Genomic DNA, 17,121 nt, shown 5'->3' on the forward strand with positions numbered 1-17,121 from the left:
CATTCTAAACGTTAGTGAGAAACACTTATGACAAAACAGTTCCGGCTAAATCATTACTGGAAATCTTCTGTTGACTTGCGTCAACCTTTTTCAATGATTTACCACCTTGAATTTGTCCCAACAAGGCACCAATGTCAGCAGTGACTGGTGGAGCTGTCACCCCGTTTGATACTGGTGGTGGAGGGCCAGGTGGTGGTGGTGGAGGTGGTGGTGCACCAAATGGAGCATTAGGGATAGGTGGAGGGCCAGGTGGAGGAGGAGGTGGTGGTGGTGGTGGAGGAGCAAAAGAAGATGGACCCCCTACAGGAATAGGAGGCGCTTCGGTTGGAATAGGAGGAGCTCCTGTTGGAATTGGAGGAGCTCCTGTTGGAATTGGAGGAACCTCGGTTGGAATAGGAGGAGCTCCAGTTGGAATAGGAGGAGCTTCAGTTGGGATTGGAGGAGCTTCAGTTGGGATTGGAGGAACCTCAGTTGGGATTGGAGGAACCTCAGTTGGAATAGGAGGAGCAACTGTCTGTTGAGAAGGAGCATCTGGTGGAGGGGTGGAAAACTCATCGTCAGAACCAGAAGGATCCTTCAAAGTGCTTACTGATTTGCTCAAGGCTTCACTTTCAGTCTTTTCCTGTTGAGGAGTTTGCTGAGGAGTTGACTCCTTCGATTTTGGGGCCATTCCTCCGAATAACAAACTGGCCAACTGAGCGGCACCTGCTCTATTTGGCTGATCATCTTCACTTTCGTTATCGTCAGAATCACTCCAGCCATCGTTCTTGGAAAGTCCTCTCTGCGATGCTCTTTGTGCAGCAGCCTTCTTTGGGTCAATAGTAGACTCCTTGGTAGTGGGCTTGAAGAATGGGTTAGTGCTGTTACCTGTTGGTGTAGCTTGCACCTTTGAGAAAGGGTTACTCTCGTGAGCCTTAGGAGCAGCCACCTGGTCTGGAACAGCTTCTTGTTCAACAGATTTTGCAATTACAGGTTCGACTACAGGATCCTCTGCTGTCTTTGCGACAGCTTTCGGAGCACTGTTGGAAACAGTGTATGTGGGAACGGAAGAAGGCTCCTCGTCAGAATCTTCTTCAGCTTCAGCTTCAGCTTGCCTCCGCTTGATTTCTTCCATTTCCTTCTTAATCTTGTCAAGACGAGCCTGTTTTTGTTTCTGTTTGGCCAATTTGCGTTCTTTTTCCTTAGCTTCCAACTGCTGCTTTTGTTTTAAAATAGCAGCATATTCTTCGTCGTCATCATCAGACGATGAATCGACAGGTGGCGCAGGCTTCTGCTGTTCTACTCTGACAGAACGTGGCAGAACTGGAGGAGGTTGTTTCTTTACAGGAGGAGAAACAGCCGCAGATTCAACAACGGCTGGAGCAACTGGTGGGGTAGCTGGTTGAGCATCCACTTTAGTAGGTGGATTTGGCTCAGCTATCGTAGCATTTCTGCTACGAGAAATGCCTAACTTGGCTAATCTTTCATTCATCTTTTTCTCAGCTTGGGCCTTGATGTAGGCAGCTCTCTCTTCAGGAGTTCTATAAGATGAAGAAGCAGAAACTGGCTGAGAAGAAACAGAACTTGCAGGTTGAGAGACTTCCGCCGTTGAAGACACAGTGGATGATTCAAGAGAAGATGAATTCTGAGCAGCGATGTTTCTACGTTGACTTTCAGCAAAAGAATTCAACTCTCTAACAAAAGCGGCAACTTCTGCAGATATTCCTTGTCCTCTTTCCCACTTTTCAGAGCCAGATTCTTCCGTAGCACTTGTTTGCAAATGAGTAGCACAACCATCTTCTAACTCCTTGATACTGGATTCAATATCCTTAACGATATTAGACTGGTTTATGCTTTCAGACTTTGCCTTTTCAGATTCCTGTTTCAATTGTAAGTCCAAATCGGCGTTGGAACCAGAATTGGAAGTTCTTCCTGTTAAAGCAGCCATTCTCTGCTTCAACAACTGCTTTGATTGGAACTTTCTTCTATCAAGCTCAGTGACTTCGCCATTAGGCCCTGTACCTTGGATCTCTGATTCGTTACTATCAGGATTCCAGCTAGGATTCTGCTTCAATAACTTGGCCTTCAATAGTTCTACCTTAGCCTTGGCAATATCGTTGTGTACTTTGTAGATGTTTGAAATCAAGTTTGGAACTTTATCTCTAGTCAAACTGTTCAAAACACCAAGCAACTGCTTCTTTTCCTCAATAGGTGCATCCAATCCTTTGCTGTTAAGACTGGCTTGAACATCCTTAATCTGACTCTTTAACTTCTCAATAATGTCAATGTTGTGTTGAGACTCCTTCTTCTTGTTCAAGACAGCATCTTGGTCTTCGGCATCAAGTGCATCGATCAAGATTCTTTTTTCACGAATCAATTTCTTCAAGTCTTCTACAGACAAATCGGAGTCGGACGAGCTTTTGATACTCTTTGGTCCATTATCAGTAGCAGTGCTTCTCCTTCTGTGGCGGGCATTTGACACATAGCCAAAGTCATCATCATCATTCTTAAATCTGGTTCCATCTGACTTTGTTTGTTTGCCACCAGAATAGCTCTTGTTGTTAACACCACCTCTCAATGAGTTTTTCATTGTATCCATCGAGTCTTGCAAGTACTTGTTCGAAGGAGGAATCAATTCTGGAGGTAATCTCAAAGGAATATCCAACCCGTTCAATCTTCTATAAACCAAATGCATAGCTACGGAAAACTCGTCCTTGTTCAATTTGCCTCTATCGCTCGTATCGGCCAACGTCCAGATCGACTCCAAGTCGGGTCTGCTTAAGCCAGACTTGCTGAACACATTCAAAGCGACATCTCCGTCAATGTACCCTCTTCTGGTGGTATCCCAAGCTTGAAAGATGCCATCGTAAATCAGCTTCTCTTGCTTGGTAATAGCCCAGGTCACATTCGACTTCAAATCGCCGCCCATTTGGTTTTGCAAGTTGTTTGTAGGTAGATCGGCGTTTGGTAAAAAGTGCTGCTGCATAGCGTTCAAGCCAGGAATACCACCTGTGGGAGTATGGACAAAGCCCCATTCACCAGGCCTTCCTGTAGGCTGCGATTGAAGTGGAGCAGGCTGGAAGCCAGTCGATTGCGATTGCAAAGGTCCAGTCCTTTGAGCCAATAACTGAGACTGATAACCAGTAGACTGTTGCTGCAATTGTTGCAATTGGGGCTGGTAACCAGTAGACTGTTGCTGCAATTGTTGTAATTGGGGCTGGTAACCGGTAGATTGCTGTTGCAATTGCTGTGGAAAACCATTTAAAGGACCAGTTTTTTGTGCTGGAATCAAACCAGCAGTCTGCTGAGGTTGTAATGGGATTAATGTACCTCCTCCTGTTCTTTGAGAAGCCAATGGAGCAGCTGTGGGAGCTGTGGGAGCTGTAGGAGCCGAGAAAGACGTAGTTCCAATAGAAGCCAAGCCGGGTCCTGTTCTTTGCGAAGCAAGTGGAAGTCCCCCTCCGTATCCCGTGGCCTGTGGCTGAAACGAAGTGAATCCAGGAGCACCAAAATTGGAAGTGGCTGCCGCAGAATTGGTCTGATTGTTCAAGTTGCTCAACCAATCGTCCTGCGTGTTTGTTCCCGAGAAACTGGCAAATGGCGTATTGGCCAAGATCTTATCAGGATCCTCTGGCACCGAGAAGGAGATGGCATCCACAAACGACTTCACTTCATTGGCCCATTTTTCAGGCAAGTAGCCCGGAAGAGGTTCTCCCCGTTTGGCCATACTACAGAGGTGAAGACTCAAGGCAAATTCAGGAAAAAGCAATGAACCCAGCTTGTTGGTATCAGAAAGCGACCAGATCTCGGCTAAAGTCACAGGAGTAAGTCCTGATCTCAAAAGAATGGTCGAGGCCGAGTCCCCATTGATGGCCTGTTCTCCCTTGGGAACGGCCGTACGGAACAAGTGTTCAAACTTCTTCTGGTCTTCAGCAGTGATAAACGACAACCTAATGCTGGGGATCTTCAAACTGCTGTTTTCCACTACCGTGGGCGCCGCAATGCCTTGGGATGCAAAACCGGTAGGTTGCGTCTGAATGTAGCCCGTTTGTTGTGGCTGGATAGAAGCTACAGTGCCAAACGAAGTCTGGGGCTGGAATTGCGACGAAGCGAAAAGTGTCTGTTGCTGCAATTGCGGTTGGTAGAATCCCGTAGCCTGGTTAGCAAGTTGAGACTGAGACTGCTGCAAAGATTGTTGGGGCAATTGTTGTTGTGGTTGCTGCTGTTGCTGAAGTTGTTGAGGATAGTACCCTGTTTGCTGGGGCTGGAACTGCTGCGGCTGCTGTGACGGTTGGTTTGCATAAGCAAACCCCGTCTGCTGGGGAGCAAATCCCGCCTGCTGCTGCTGGTACGGATTGTACATTGCAAACAGAATTGAAGATTGAAAGCAAAACTTCGTGAAGGAGAGAAAGGGTGAAAGAAGAGGTAAAGAATGAAAAGTGAAAAAGCGAATCTGAACTCAGGGTCGAATGAGAATCGTAACCTGAGGAAATTCATTGAGAGTGCGGGTTGGAGAAAAACTGTAGACACTCCATGGGGGAGAGAGACATTTTTCTCATAGTGAAATGTGGGAGCGAATAGAGGCACCTTGGGTATATAACCGTATTTATATAGACAGACAAAGAGTGGCTGCTGTGAAAGTGGCTTTATATACCTAGATCTGGATATCTGAAAGTTTCTATATGATTTCATTTGAAGAATTTTGGTATCACTATTTTTGGTGCTACTATTACATCTTTGTTACTCCTATTTCTATCTGTTTGAATCCTACACCTGAAGTAAACTTTTTGCACCCAGTCTGGTTGCAATATATGCTCTAGTAATCTTTGTAGAACTTTAATCCACGCTTTTTCTATATTCAATTTGTTAAACAGTTCTATACATTTTCTATTTTCTTTGCACTTCAATCTTCTCTATCGAAATACTTTCTTAGAGAGACTCGTGAACACTTCATAGTCTATGTTATTGCATCAGAACTTACAACTCATGATGTTCACCAACAATTATGGTAATACATCCAAGACCTCGTCCCAAAAGTGCACTTCCAACTCTGTCACCTTCCTGAAAATCTCAACAAGTTCGTCCATTCTCTCATTTGAAACGTCGTTCGATTCCATCAACTCCTGAAGCGTAGCCTCTCCTTCTTTATGAGCGTTCAAATACCATTCGGAACTATAGTCTCCTAACCACGTGTCGTAGGTTTCAGAAAGTACCTTATCCAAGCTGGAGGTACTCTTGTCATAGCTCTCTCTGATGCTCTTACCATACAACCCAGCCTCAGCGTATCCATGCAAACAAGGAGCCAAAGCTACCTTGATACCCAAGAAATTCTCCCTATTTCCAATTTCCAAGAGATAGTTGCAGTAGTCCACGCATGCCTTTCCAGGTTGCAACTCGATATCGAAATCAATATCTCTTTCATAATCAATGTCGTATTTCTTGGAAAGCTTTTCCTTGTGCTTCTCAATTTCAGTGATGACTTCTCCTATGATAAGTGCTTCGGCATGGGTTTGATGGTATGTTGGTGCGACTGAAGCCGCTAACCCGTGCATCTGTGCATAGTTGATCAAGTAGTAGTAATCTTGCTTCAAGAAGTAAAGGAAGCGCTGGAATGGCAACTTGTCCTGAGCCAATTGCTGGATAAATCTATGCTCAGTGTAGAGCTTCCAGCTTTCCTTGACACTAGGATGGGTCTTGAAGTACTCAAAGAAAGACTGGTTCCCTTTCTTAACGCTCATGTATGTGTCTGTGCTGTTTCCAATGATGACATTGCTTAGATTTTCTTCGGGTTCCACATTGTGGTTCAAGGGTCCATTTCCATATCCCAATTTCTTGCCTACACTCAACATTCCCTTGTGGATATAGTCTATGGATAAAGAGATACTTTCTTTCAAGTTCTTTCCCTTGGCTACATTTGCAGATATGGCTGAAGCAAGAGTGCAACCGGTTCCATGTGAATCCTTGGTATTTATGTACTTGGACTCAAACACAGTCGCCTTATCAATTTCAGATTCATATAACACATCCAAAACAACAATACTGTCTTCAACATCAGCAAGATTGGTTCCAACAAATGGCTTGCCCGTTCGGGAATCCCAAGGAATATGTCCACCCTTTACTAAAACATTCTGTGACTTGAGGGTCTTCTGCAATTGCTTGACAAAGTCTATAAAGTCATCCAAAGAGTTGATAGTGAGCTTCTCGATAGCTGCACTTTCTCCACAAGCAATCTCCCAAAGTGCTCTGGCTTCTACAAAATTAGGTGTGATCAAATAGGCTCCACTGATCAAGGTATTCACACAAAGCTTCATGCCTTCGCTATCAAAAAGACTGGATCCAGAAGTACTGATCATCACTGGGTCGACTATTAGTTTCACATTGTGTTTCTTGATGTCTGGTAGAAAGTCCTGGATAACATGAACAGCTTCTTCTGTGAGCATCCCAGTCTTGATGACCTTCAATGGCTGTGTACTGTCTTCATATCCGTAGAGGAAATCGTCAAAGTTGAGCTGCAAGATGTTTTTAACCAATTCTTTTGGAGTTTTTTCAAATGTTTTCACCAATTGTGTATTTTGGGCCGTCAAAGCAGCAATACAAGTCAACCCGTAAACCTTGTGGGCACTGAATGTCTTCAAGTCGGCCTCAATGCCGGCTCCACCTGAGTTGTCGGATCCTGCTATAGTTAATACAGCTGGTAGGACTGGTTTGGACTTGACAGTGGGAGTTCTCAATTTCACCACAGAAAATGTTGTCATTTTCAACACGATGCCTGTATTGAATGGTAAGAACAATGGAAAAGAGACTATACTAGAACATTAGAACTAAATTGGAGGAATCTTCTCCGAAGTTGTTCAGTAAATTATTCATTAGTGTAGGATGATATCCGGCCTTGCAATCGCATGCAGAATTAATGCGCTTAAAGGAACTCTGGAACCATTTTTCTCATTTTTTCTTCCACATTTTGCACCCATGAACAAATATAACACATACATTTTCATTCATTCTATTTAGATGTCTAGGTAAACAAATTACATAAACACTTTGACTTTAGACAAACAACACACACACAACTGTTATAAATTTTCATAATACTGAAGTACAATATAGTCAATAGAAAGAAAACATTCTAACTTATGCCTAGTGATACAACCCATATAACTCTAGGCCAGCTTCTTCATGTTCGTATAGTAGTTCACTAATTCTAGTTCGCTCTTCAACGTATCTTCTCTGTAGCCCACTCTGATATCTGGAACATTGGTCTTTTCTATGTCGTGCCCTGCCATACCACCCAATTGGTACCTCTTACCTAACCAATGTTTCTTAATCAGAGCTTCCCAGCCTGACTGTCTGACTGAATTATAAGCCAATTCACACATATCCACACTAGACAATTTGTAGATCTGCGCAGCCACAGAATACTCTTCAATCAACGGCTCCTTGGTGTAGGAGAACTGAAGAGGGTCGTCAGTAGATAACGACACATTCAACCCCTTTCTGAAGAAGTTATGGAACGGATTCTTGTCGTATGTCAAGAACAATGCGTTGTTGGACAAGGGGGACATGGCCAACCCGATTTGGTCCAAGTAATACAAATACTGGATGAAGGGAATCTTTCTCAACAAGATTCCGTGCGAAATCGAATGGGAAGTTAAGAAGGCACTTATCAAATGCTCAGGATCACCAGCTTCCCCACAATGTGGCCTTAAAACAAACGTGTTGAAATTCAACTTCTGTCTCAATTTGTTCAAAGGTGTCAAATTGGCATGGATGTAGTACAAGTAGTAAGAGTAGGGAGGGTTGGTAGTACTGTCCCAACTTGAGGCTGGGGGGAACCTCTTTGCTTGCAAAGGTCTTTCGTTCTTTGATTCATCGTCTACAGAATCAAAACCAATTACTCTCTGCAAGAAAACATGTAATTTAGGATGTGATTGCGGGTTAATAGTGACTTCGTACAAGGGATGGAAGAGGTTCTTCAAGATGTCGTTGAATGTTTTGACATTGCCGTTTTTCTTGTATAAGTCGTACAATCTAGGAACTTGGATCAACCAACGCACGTTGTGCGAAAACAATTTGTTATCCACAATCCAGCTGGCAAGCTTGTCCCACTCATCGATAGATCTTCCGTAGATAGAAATTCTTAACTCCACCATCTGGTACTTGGATCCTTCAAGATCGTCAAATACCTGCTTGGTGAGCTCAGCTAGATATCTTCCCTGGATGAAGTTATCGGTTTTTAAGAAAATTTCTCTCAATCTCGATTCTCCAATCGGGTTGTACTTCAAGTTGAACTTATCAAATCTATGGAATGAATCGGTATGAGCATGCATATCCAACGTATCGATGGATAAGTCGTAAGCAGATAATCTCAAGGATTCAAATACTTGTGCCAAAGTCAACACCTTGCCGTCTCTGAAGATCACCTGTTCGTCAGGCAGGGTTTTCAACTTGTACTTTATGAAACGTAACAAATGCTTCTGGTTCATACAAGCAGAATGGTGGATATGTGTGTCTACTTTACGGACATTGTAGAAGTCTCTATGTGGATTCCGTTTTGACTTTTTGCTTTCCTCGAAGTCGTTAAGTAATGAGTACATGTTCCATTTTGCTTCCAAGTATTGCAACCTCTTGAACGCAAACGACTTGGTAGGGCCATCAGACGACATTTTGATTATGTTATTCAAGTCACTGTAGTAGTCGTTCAAGGTTGGGACCTGGGAAATTGTTTCACCTGTAGTTTTATCTACGACCTGGTATACATCTTCTTCGTTGAAAGTGAACTCATACTGATCCAGAGGTCCTGGAATTATACATTTTGCAAATTCGAACTCTTCTTCCGTCTCATTCTGAGCTCCGGGAAGCTGATTGAACTTGTTCTTGGACTTGTAGGTCGGTTTTGGAGGAGGTGGATAGATATTCCAGCCTTCTTTGTTCTTGGGGTTGTCCATCTCATCGTTCTGCAAGGAGTTGGCCAAATATTTGTGTCTGAGATCAAGACAAAGTTTAACGTTTTGGTACAATTCAATCAACTCATCCGAAGGAAACTCCTCAGGAAGTGCATTTGAATGAAGATTCCTCTGGGCGAATTGGCTAGTTAAGCTGGAGGGGGCCCCATTGGAGTATGGAATTGTATTTTGAACAGTTTGGGGTAACTCAATAATAGATTGCCTTCTCTTGATGGAAGTCAGGGGACTACCTGGAACTTGGAAACCTTCGACTTTGGCACCAGAATTGCCAGTATTAAAGTTATGGAGAGCTTCAAACGCTTTGACCTTCAAGTCGTGGTCCTTGATGAATCTATCTTCAGTAGTTGAAAAGTGGGTAGAAGTATAAGATTTCAGCAAGTCATCGTCACTGTCATTGTTGAAGTGGTGATGCTCAAATTCGTCGTCAGCATCGACTTCATCATGAGAGTAAAGATCGTGATCTTCAAGATGGTTGCCCTTGTGGAAATCCATGGAGAAAGGCATACTGAAAGTGAAACAAGGAAATTCAAGATCCAGAAAAGAGGGATTTGAGATTTATGAAAAGGAACACGAAAAAAAGTCGAGAAAAGAAAAAGTAACAATAATCAACGAGTGTATTACTTCCGGTTTCTCAAAGAGGACGTTGCGTTCCTAACTCTCAATCGGTGTCTTTTTCAATTGTCGCTATAAAAGAATAGTGCCCTATTGGCATTGCATCTCGAGGTGAGTCCGAAGCCATGCGTTCTAGTTTTTTGTACAGTACAAAGCGCAATATGGAAATGGCACAAATGGGCGAGCCATACTGAAGAGATAATGATTTTGACAATATGACATTTGACAATAAGAAGAACGATATAGTAGAAATTGGGATTACTCTTTAATACAACTCGCTTAATTGCTCCATTTTGAAATTGTGTATTTTTATAATTAGATATGGACAAAAGTTTGTTGTACATGAAAATTGATATATCTTAACCGTTCAAGATAGGTTCTCCTAATTGTATTAGAAGATTACTCTGTGTTTTCCCTCTAGACAGTCTACTACTGCTACATTAGACCGACAATTTTGCATGTCATTTTTCCATAAATATGTGAAATTATCAAAAGAAACTATAACGAGAAGAAATTTTAACGAGTGATTTTGGGTGCAAAATCCCTCAGGTATAAATTAAGGATTATCTAGAGAGATTAAATGAGCATGAATGACACCATACCTGCTCCAAGAATGGCAGACCACACTTTGGAGCCTGACGATGCAACAAGACCTTGAGCACCTGAAGATCCAGTAGCCGTAGATGTGGTTGTAACATTAGTCTTGACAGTGTCGTTGGAAGAAACAGCCTTGATTACATCAGCATTGACAACACCGGTGGTCGAAGTCTGAAGAGTCGTAGCAACATCATTGATAAGAGAGTCAATTTGAGCTAAGAATGCAGAAGTGCTGGTAATGCCGGTACCAGTAGTGACAGGTTTAGCAGTTGTTTGAGCAGCTGTGGTGCCTGCAGCTGTGGTGCCAGCAGCCGTGGTTCCGGAACCAGTAGCAGGCAGAGCAGAAGAAACAGGAGCAACAGCTACAGGAGAAGTAGTAGATGATCCACCAAACAAGCCTCCGAAAACAGCAGCCAAAACATCCTTGACGTCGTTGAACAATGCAGTCTTTAGGTTCGAGTCACTAAGAGCTTCTTCTAAGAGGTTACCCAATACACCGGAGTTGTATAATGAGTCTACAAGAGGCTTAAGAGTCTCAATGGTTTGGCCAACATCAAGATTCGTGATAGTGTCAGCAAGATTGTTGAATACACCTTCAAGCAAAAGGACAACGACATCTTGGAAACGGTCGTCAGTAAGAAGTTGGTGTACGAGTTCAGTAACTAAACCAGATCTTTGAACTGATGCAAACACAGTGGTCAACAAGTCTTCAACATTGTCTCTTCTGGCCAATACTTCGTATACATTGTCACGAGGGTGGTTGACAAGAGTGTTGGCCTTTTCATAGAATTGTCTTCTGGCATTCTTAATGTATTCTCTCTTAGCAGAAGAACCACTGCCGCCGTAGATAGATTCCAAGTAAGAAATGGTAGCATCATTAGTACCAGAGCTAACAGTAGCAGCTGTGTTCACACTAGCAGCTGCTGATGGGGCTCCGTTTGGATAGATGACAGTTGCAAGGCTGGCTACAACGTCCAAACCAGATACTGTACCAACATTGGCTGTTGCTTGAGTAGCGGCAGTAGTAGCTTTAGTAACAGCAGCTTTGGTTGTAGCAGATGGTACAACTGCAGCAGCAGGAGCAGTAGTCTTAGACGACGATGAGGAACCAAACAACTTACCAATTGCGGCTTCAAGAATGTTCCACACTTCACTCCAGGTGACAGTTCCAGTTGCGAGGAACTTTTTAGCAATGTCAACAATAGATGGAAGAGTGTCTGGGTCTTCAATGACACCTGAAATAATGCCGTATAACAAGCCAGATCTGTCCAAAGCAACGAGAACTGGTGTGATGTTGAGTTCAAGAACAAGTGGCAAGGCATCAACAACAACTTCTCCAACAATGTTTCTCGTAAAGTTGTTAGTAACTAAGAAAACAACGGCCTCTGGGAGAAGACCAGTGTCTTTCAAGCCTATCAAGATGTCGTCAAGGTACTTAACATTGTCATTTTCAGTTAACAAGTTGTTGGCCCAGCCCGAGATACTCTCGAAATCAATAGAGCTGACAATCTTCGAGAAGTTGATACTGTTCAATAAGTCGTCAACAACGTCACCTATGGCAGACCTCTCTTCAAGCTTGAGGGCTTGGACGACGGTAAGCTCTCTTTCGTAGTTGCCTACTTCCGGTTCAAATACTTGATCGATTTGTGGTTGGGCTGACACCAAAGTGGTGGCAGTGAAAAGCGCTGCTGCAACGGTAGATAATCTCATATTGGAATATAATAAATAAGAACACTACGTCTTCGTGGATATTAATGTACAATTCGTAGGAATTAGGGAGTGGAAACGAAGGTATGAAGAAACTGGAACAGTATAAACCAAGAAATTGAAATGCAAGAAAAACATCTGACAAGTCTTTCAGGCTATCAAGCCGGCAGCTCAAATGTATTTATATTTCAAGTATCGGGCAAAACTTCTCCAAAGAGAGTATCCTTGAGATTTCAGTCAATAATGTGCCGCATAATTACTATGTTTTGTTCCTTAGAGTTAGTTAAGGATCTCAGCCTAATTTTTCGCAGTCTATTGTTTCTGTACAGTTTTTTTTCATTTCTTGTCCCAAACAGGGAATTTTGTGCAACTTCCCAAAACGGGAATATGGCTTGTCCCACTTCAAGAACAATATGTTCCGTTTGAGAAAGGAGACTCCAAATAGACCACCAATGCTTTGTAAGTTTAGGCATCTATATGCCAACCTATTTAGGAAATTTTGGCTAAAAGTTTCAAAGTTCAACCTACCTATTGCTGAAGTTGTGGTATATAAGCCCTGCTCATGTGACTAACACACAATTTATCCACTATGGGCTGCAACTTAAGGCTTGTGTAAGCTTTGGTTCGTTGGTTTTCACATTCAGTACTTGTCATTGAATGTACATTACCTATTACAGAGAATTGATCGATATTTGTTGCTGCAAAGTGGGCGCCTAGGCAATTTCAACTCTATGCTTTTGCCGACTCTTCGGGCATAAACATACATACTGGGGTAAGAAGGTTCTACAATACAAGGAGTTTGAAGGATGGCTTTGATTTTTGTACACTTGCTTATGTACTTCTATGGTAGTACGTATAGGGGAAGTCTGAACCTTAACTCTGTGCCAAAGTTATTCGCCCTGAAGGCGTCGATTTTGGTGCGTACAGAATCCGTAGGCACTATACTTGAAGTAGTAAGTAGGCTTGCCTCGACATCGGCTGATTCTTCTACAAGTTCAGTTGGGTTGTGGCCGGTGGTTCCGTTCGCCTCGGTCCCATTACCTTCTTCGTTAACCTCTTCCAGCAATTCTGAGAACTGGTTCAAATTAAACTTGAACACTATGAAGTATTTTAGATCCATGAAACTGGAGCTCTGGAATTGCTGGGATAAATGTCTGGGTATATTTATCGATCCATTGATCAAAGTTCGCCTCTGTTCTGAATCTGGCAATATGGAATTTGCAAGGGAGGGCATAAATGTATTGTACTTGATGTTGCCTGAAACTCGGTAGGTATTCGTAAATGCTTCTGAGTTCTCTTTGCCCTGTGGAGCACTGGAGTGGTTTGTGTGGAAAATTTCATGAGCTTCCAAATGTGCAATGAACCCCACTACCTTTGTAGAGAGACTATGTTCTTCGGGGTTGATGTCCAAGATGAAGTTTATGTCTTCTCCTACATGATAATATGGACGCGATAAACTAATTTGGCAAAGCTGATTATTGTTCACTCTGAGCTGGAACTGAGTCTTCAAATGGCTCGGAAGCTGTGGAACATATTTCCCATCTACAGGTACATCATCCACCCAGGACTCTAACGAATGGATACTCTTCTTTCTCTCGTTCGTGGACATTTTTGGCATATTGTACAAATCCGATTTGATCAATTTTGAAATGTCTTCGAAGAATGCCTCTCTGGTTTCAAGAGACTCTGAAACATTACCCACTACGGGTGGTTCTATGGCTTCTTCTTCCTCTATGACCTCTACTTGCCAATTCTTATCTATCTTACTTTTCGATTCGAAGTAGTCCCGTTGCATGTATCTCTCGTTCGAACCTATTCTCTCGCCCTTGATGCTAAGCGGAAAGTAAATGGAACGCGAATCCATACTGGATCCAGAACTTTGCAGAAGACTTACAATTAGAGAGTACTTGATGCTGACCAATCCCTGGTCACAAACTGGTCCGGTCAGCCTGGCATTGTATGTGGGAGGTAAGTCGGTCGATCTGGGGAACTTAATATGGAATGTCTTTGTCGACTTTGGTGGGATATGTAAGTCTGTGAAAAGAAGTGATTGCGAAGTAGAATAGAATGGTATGATGGAGTCTGACAACTCCTTGACAGGTATCTTGATCTCAGCAGTACCGTCAAGATCTGCATTTTGATTGAAATTGGGAGGTCCCCGAGAATTGAAAGGGTACAAAAGATCGTGGACGTAGTACAAAGCCTTTTCGTCTATCCAGTGATTAGAAGACTTTCCATGCTCTACAATTAAATCACTGACCCCACCCAATTTTCCACCAACAACTAGTGGATGAGCCAAATTTTCTTTTATATAGGGTACTTGGTCCAATTTCTCTGCTTTTTCATCTTCATACTGGCCGTCTTCTCCATCGGCATCTTTATAGTTGTAGATGTAATCCTTATTCTCCCACCAGTGGGCACTTTTGCCAGAATCAATGGCCGAAGTTGAACTATTAAGCCCAAACTTGTAATTAAGCACTACATAGCCAACCACCTGGATATATCCAAGAAATATAGTCAAGTCCTCATTCTCACTAGACGTCCTGTTAACTAACAATCGTGAGTCGGAACTATTTGAGTTTGTGCCAAAAAAGCCTCCAAACCAGCCAGAGTCGTTTGATTCAGTCTGACGCAATGATGACTCATCAGTTTCATTGACAGTAATGCCTCTTTCATCAACGTTGTGGAAACTGATTAAACATTCACATGTTGTTGACTCCTGGATAGTCTGATCGGGCTGCGAATCCTCAATAAACGTGAGAGAAACTGATAGTGACTCATTCACCTTCTTGACATACTCGGGTTTGACATACTCGTGGAACTTGTCGATGCTATGTCTCAACGAGCTGCTTGTCATGTTGTAGGGATGACAATCGCAAATAGCAGGGAACAGTTTTTCAATATTCAAAATATCTAATATATTACGTACTTTTTTCCGCACCAAGTTGCACACTCTCTAGTAAAAATCAATTATAGAAATAGTATATCCAAACTACACCATTAAGTCAATTCTTTTCTAGAAGAGAGTCCTCTATCAATGATGTGATTTTCTGTATATTGTATCTACAATAGTCATAATGTTCGCTATCTCTCTACAAGATCGCGAACAGCTAAATTTAATATGGTACAATTGAATAATTATGTCTTCTCTATTCTACTTGCTGTTCCTGGGGTTGTTGTGGGGCCTGAATGCCGTCCTGCTGAATATGGGCTATTTCTTCTTGAGTTACACTCTGACCAGCTTCTTCTCCTACACCACCTATCTGGTGAAAATCTAGAATCTCGCTGTACATCATCACTCTCCATGTGTCTACAGGCAAGTCAGCATCGTTGAAACTCCAGTCAAACTTGGTTTCACAAATAGGCTCATCGGTAGGATCATGGTAAGGTTCCATGTATGGATGAGTTAAAGCGGAAGCAGCACTAATTCTCTTCTTGGGGTCAAAAATAAGCATCTTGGCTAACAAGTCAATAGCTTCTGGCTCTACATGGGTACATTGTGCGAATCTTTCATTGAACGGAATAGGATCTCTGTGGGGCAACGATTGTACGAATCTGAGGGTGTTTTCAGAACAAATGGTATCAATGACGTCTGGTGGAGGCGATCCCAATAATTCCGTGATGATAGAGAACTGGTGGACGTGGTCTTTGCCCGGAAACAATGGCTTTCCTTCGATCATCTCTGCCAAAATACAGCCCACAGACCATAAATCGACTTCGGTGTCGTACTTCTGCCACGTCAACATGATTTCCGGTGCACGGTAATATCTTGTAGACACATATCCGGTCATCTGAGGATCCTGGATTCTGGCCAAGCCAAAGTCACAGATCTTCAAGTCACAGTTTTCATTGATCAAGATGTTCGAAGGCTTCAAATCACGATGAATCACACCGGCCGAATGGATATACTTCAACCCCCGCAAGATCTGGTAGGTAAAGTATTGAATGAACTGCTTTTCCAACGGTCTCGACGTCAACAACCGGTGTAAGTCTGTTCCTTGTAACTCGTTGACGAAGTAGATGTCTTCAAGCGGCGATAAGAAGATGTCGTCCAACGTGATCAAGTTCTCGTGCTTCAAGTGTTTCAACAACTTCAACTCTCTATAAGTTCTCTTGGCCAACACCGATGTCAGAAACGGCTTCATGATCTTCTTGACGGCGACGTTCTGGCCCGTCAACTTGTCCACTGCAGAACACACCAAACCAAATGCTCCCATGCCCACGGGGTTCAAGTCGGTGTATCTGTTGGTTATTTCAAAGACCGTGCCAAAGATTTGGGTTCTTGTGAATTCTCCGTCCGATGACATGTCGATATAATAGTATTAATAGTACAATAGTATAACTAGTTAGTATTATGTGGTAGTAGAAATATCAAGACTATTAATAGTAGCAGTACTATTTATTGATATTGAGTAATGGTAACAGTATTAGTAGTAGTAGCAATAGATTATCAAGACTATGTGCTTTGTTCCAGATCTATTTGAAATTGTCGTTTTCCAGCCACTTGGAACTGTTGTGAGACAATAGTCTGGAGGAGAAGAGATGGAGAATGAAAAATTCGCCAATCAAAAGTAGAAAAGATCACACACGTCTTTTCGAGTGGTATTACGTTGCTATAACTGGTTTGCCTAAGAAAATGGATGATCTCAATCAAAACTGATGGTCTTCCCCTTTTTCGTTGGAAGCAACAGTGGGATTTATTGTGCTATTTTCAGGAATGACTGGATAAGGAGTTCCCCGGTGGAGGAATTGTGTGCAGGCAGTATTCCAAGCTCTCCACTGGCTAGTATTACTGATTTACGAATTACGATTTACGATACTGGGATGGGCCTGGAGCGACAGATGGTTATCGAACTAGCATGATTTCAATAGAATTGTTTTCTGAAGGAAACTAGAAACATTGGTTGTTCGAGGTATGTTTGAAAGGTGTTTTATCGTAAATTTGCTATGTAATAGTGTAAGTAGAACTTACTGAAACAATTTTCCACCCTGCAGTGTAGCCAAGGCAATACCAAAAGAAGTATTTGTTCGAAATACCATCTAGACGGTCTCTCGGGCCGATTATATTGTGAGCCTCTATGGTTTCTCAGAGATTGTAAGCTCTGTTCAGATGTGTGGAATTAGAAATTGCTTACAGATATGCGTGTACCGATTAGGAAATATTCCTGATAATATCGGTTTTGGAGTCGGTCTTATCAGATTAATAAAAAAGTAGGCTATGACTGTTGGCAGCGAATCTATGGGATCATTGGACCATGTGGCT

The 17,121-nt window shown here is 42.6% G+C and overlaps 6 protein-coding genes across 6 annotated transcripts; all 6 read right to left on the reverse strand. All coding sequences in view use genetic code 12, as the record gives it.

The window, feature by feature from the left end:
• Positions 1 to 25: 25 nt before the first annotated feature.
• PAN1 (protein involved in actin organization and endocytosis) lies at positions 26 to 4,342 on the reverse strand (the record flags this gene model as incomplete). Its single annotated transcript, XM_001382806.1, has 4 exons — positions 26 to 382; positions 488 to 4,159; position 4,230; positions 4,251 to 4,342. The coding sequence occupies 4 exons, from the start codon at positions 4,340 to 4,342 to the stop codon at positions 26 to 28; spliced, it is 4,122 nt and encodes a 1,373-aa protein (XP_001382843.2).
• A 478-nt stretch (positions 4,343 to 4,820) lies between these two features.
• On the reverse strand, positions 4,821 to 6,780 carry THI20 (Phosphomethylpyrimidine kinase THI21 (HMP-phosphate kinase) (HMP-P kinase)). The gene has a single exon (XM_001382807.1). It carries the CDS (start codon positions 6,732 to 6,734, stop codon positions 4,983 to 4,985), a length of 1,752 nt encoding a protein of 583 aa, XP_001382844.1. The 5' UTR covers positions 6,735 to 6,780; the 3' UTR covers positions 4,821 to 4,982.
• A 359-nt stretch (positions 6,781 to 7,139) lies between these two features.
• Positions 7,140 to 9,446, reverse strand: AMD1 (AMP deaminase; the record flags this gene model as incomplete). The annotated part of the gene is made up of 1 exon (XM_001382808.1): positions 7,140 to 9,446. One exon carries the CDS (start codon positions 9,444 to 9,446, stop codon positions 7,140 to 7,142), a length of 2,307 nt encoding a protein of 768 aa, XP_001382845.2.
• Positions 9,447 to 10,018: 572 nt separating this feature from the next.
• PICST_66818 (hypothetical protein) lies at positions 10,019 to 11,977 on the reverse strand. Its single transcript, XM_001382809.1, has one exon. It carries the CDS (start codon positions 11,859 to 11,861, stop codon positions 10,131 to 10,133), a length of 1,731 nt encoding a protein of 576 aa, XP_001382846.2. The 5' UTR covers positions 11,862 to 11,977; the 3' UTR covers positions 10,019 to 10,130.
• Positions 11,978 to 12,699: 722 nt separating this feature from the next.
• Positions 12,700 to 14,715, reverse strand: PICST_34848 (predicted protein; the record flags this gene model as incomplete). Its single annotated transcript, XM_001382810.1, has 2 exons — positions 12,700 to 12,842; positions 12,900 to 14,715. 2 exons carry the CDS (start codon positions 14,713 to 14,715, stop codon positions 12,700 to 12,702), a joined length of 1,959 nt encoding a protein of 652 aa, XP_001382847.2.
• Positions 14,716 to 15,007: 292 nt separating this feature from the next.
• PICST_54431 (predicted protein) lies at positions 15,008 to 16,165 on the reverse strand (the record flags this gene model as incomplete). The annotated part of the gene is made up of 1 exon (XM_001382811.1): positions 15,008 to 16,165. One exon carries the CDS (start codon positions 16,163 to 16,165, stop codon positions 15,008 to 15,010), a length of 1,158 nt encoding a protein of 385 aa, XP_001382848.2.
• Positions 16,166 to 17,121: the final 956 nt, after the last annotated feature.

The sequence above is a fragment of the Scheffersomyces stipitis genome, chromosome 2 (assembly GCF_000209165.1).
Source record: "Scheffersomyces stipitis CBS 6054 chromosome 2, complete sequence".
Taxonomy (NCBI): domain Eukaryota; kingdom Fungi; phylum Ascomycota; class Pichiomycetes; order Serinales; family Debaryomycetaceae; genus Scheffersomyces; species Scheffersomyces stipitis.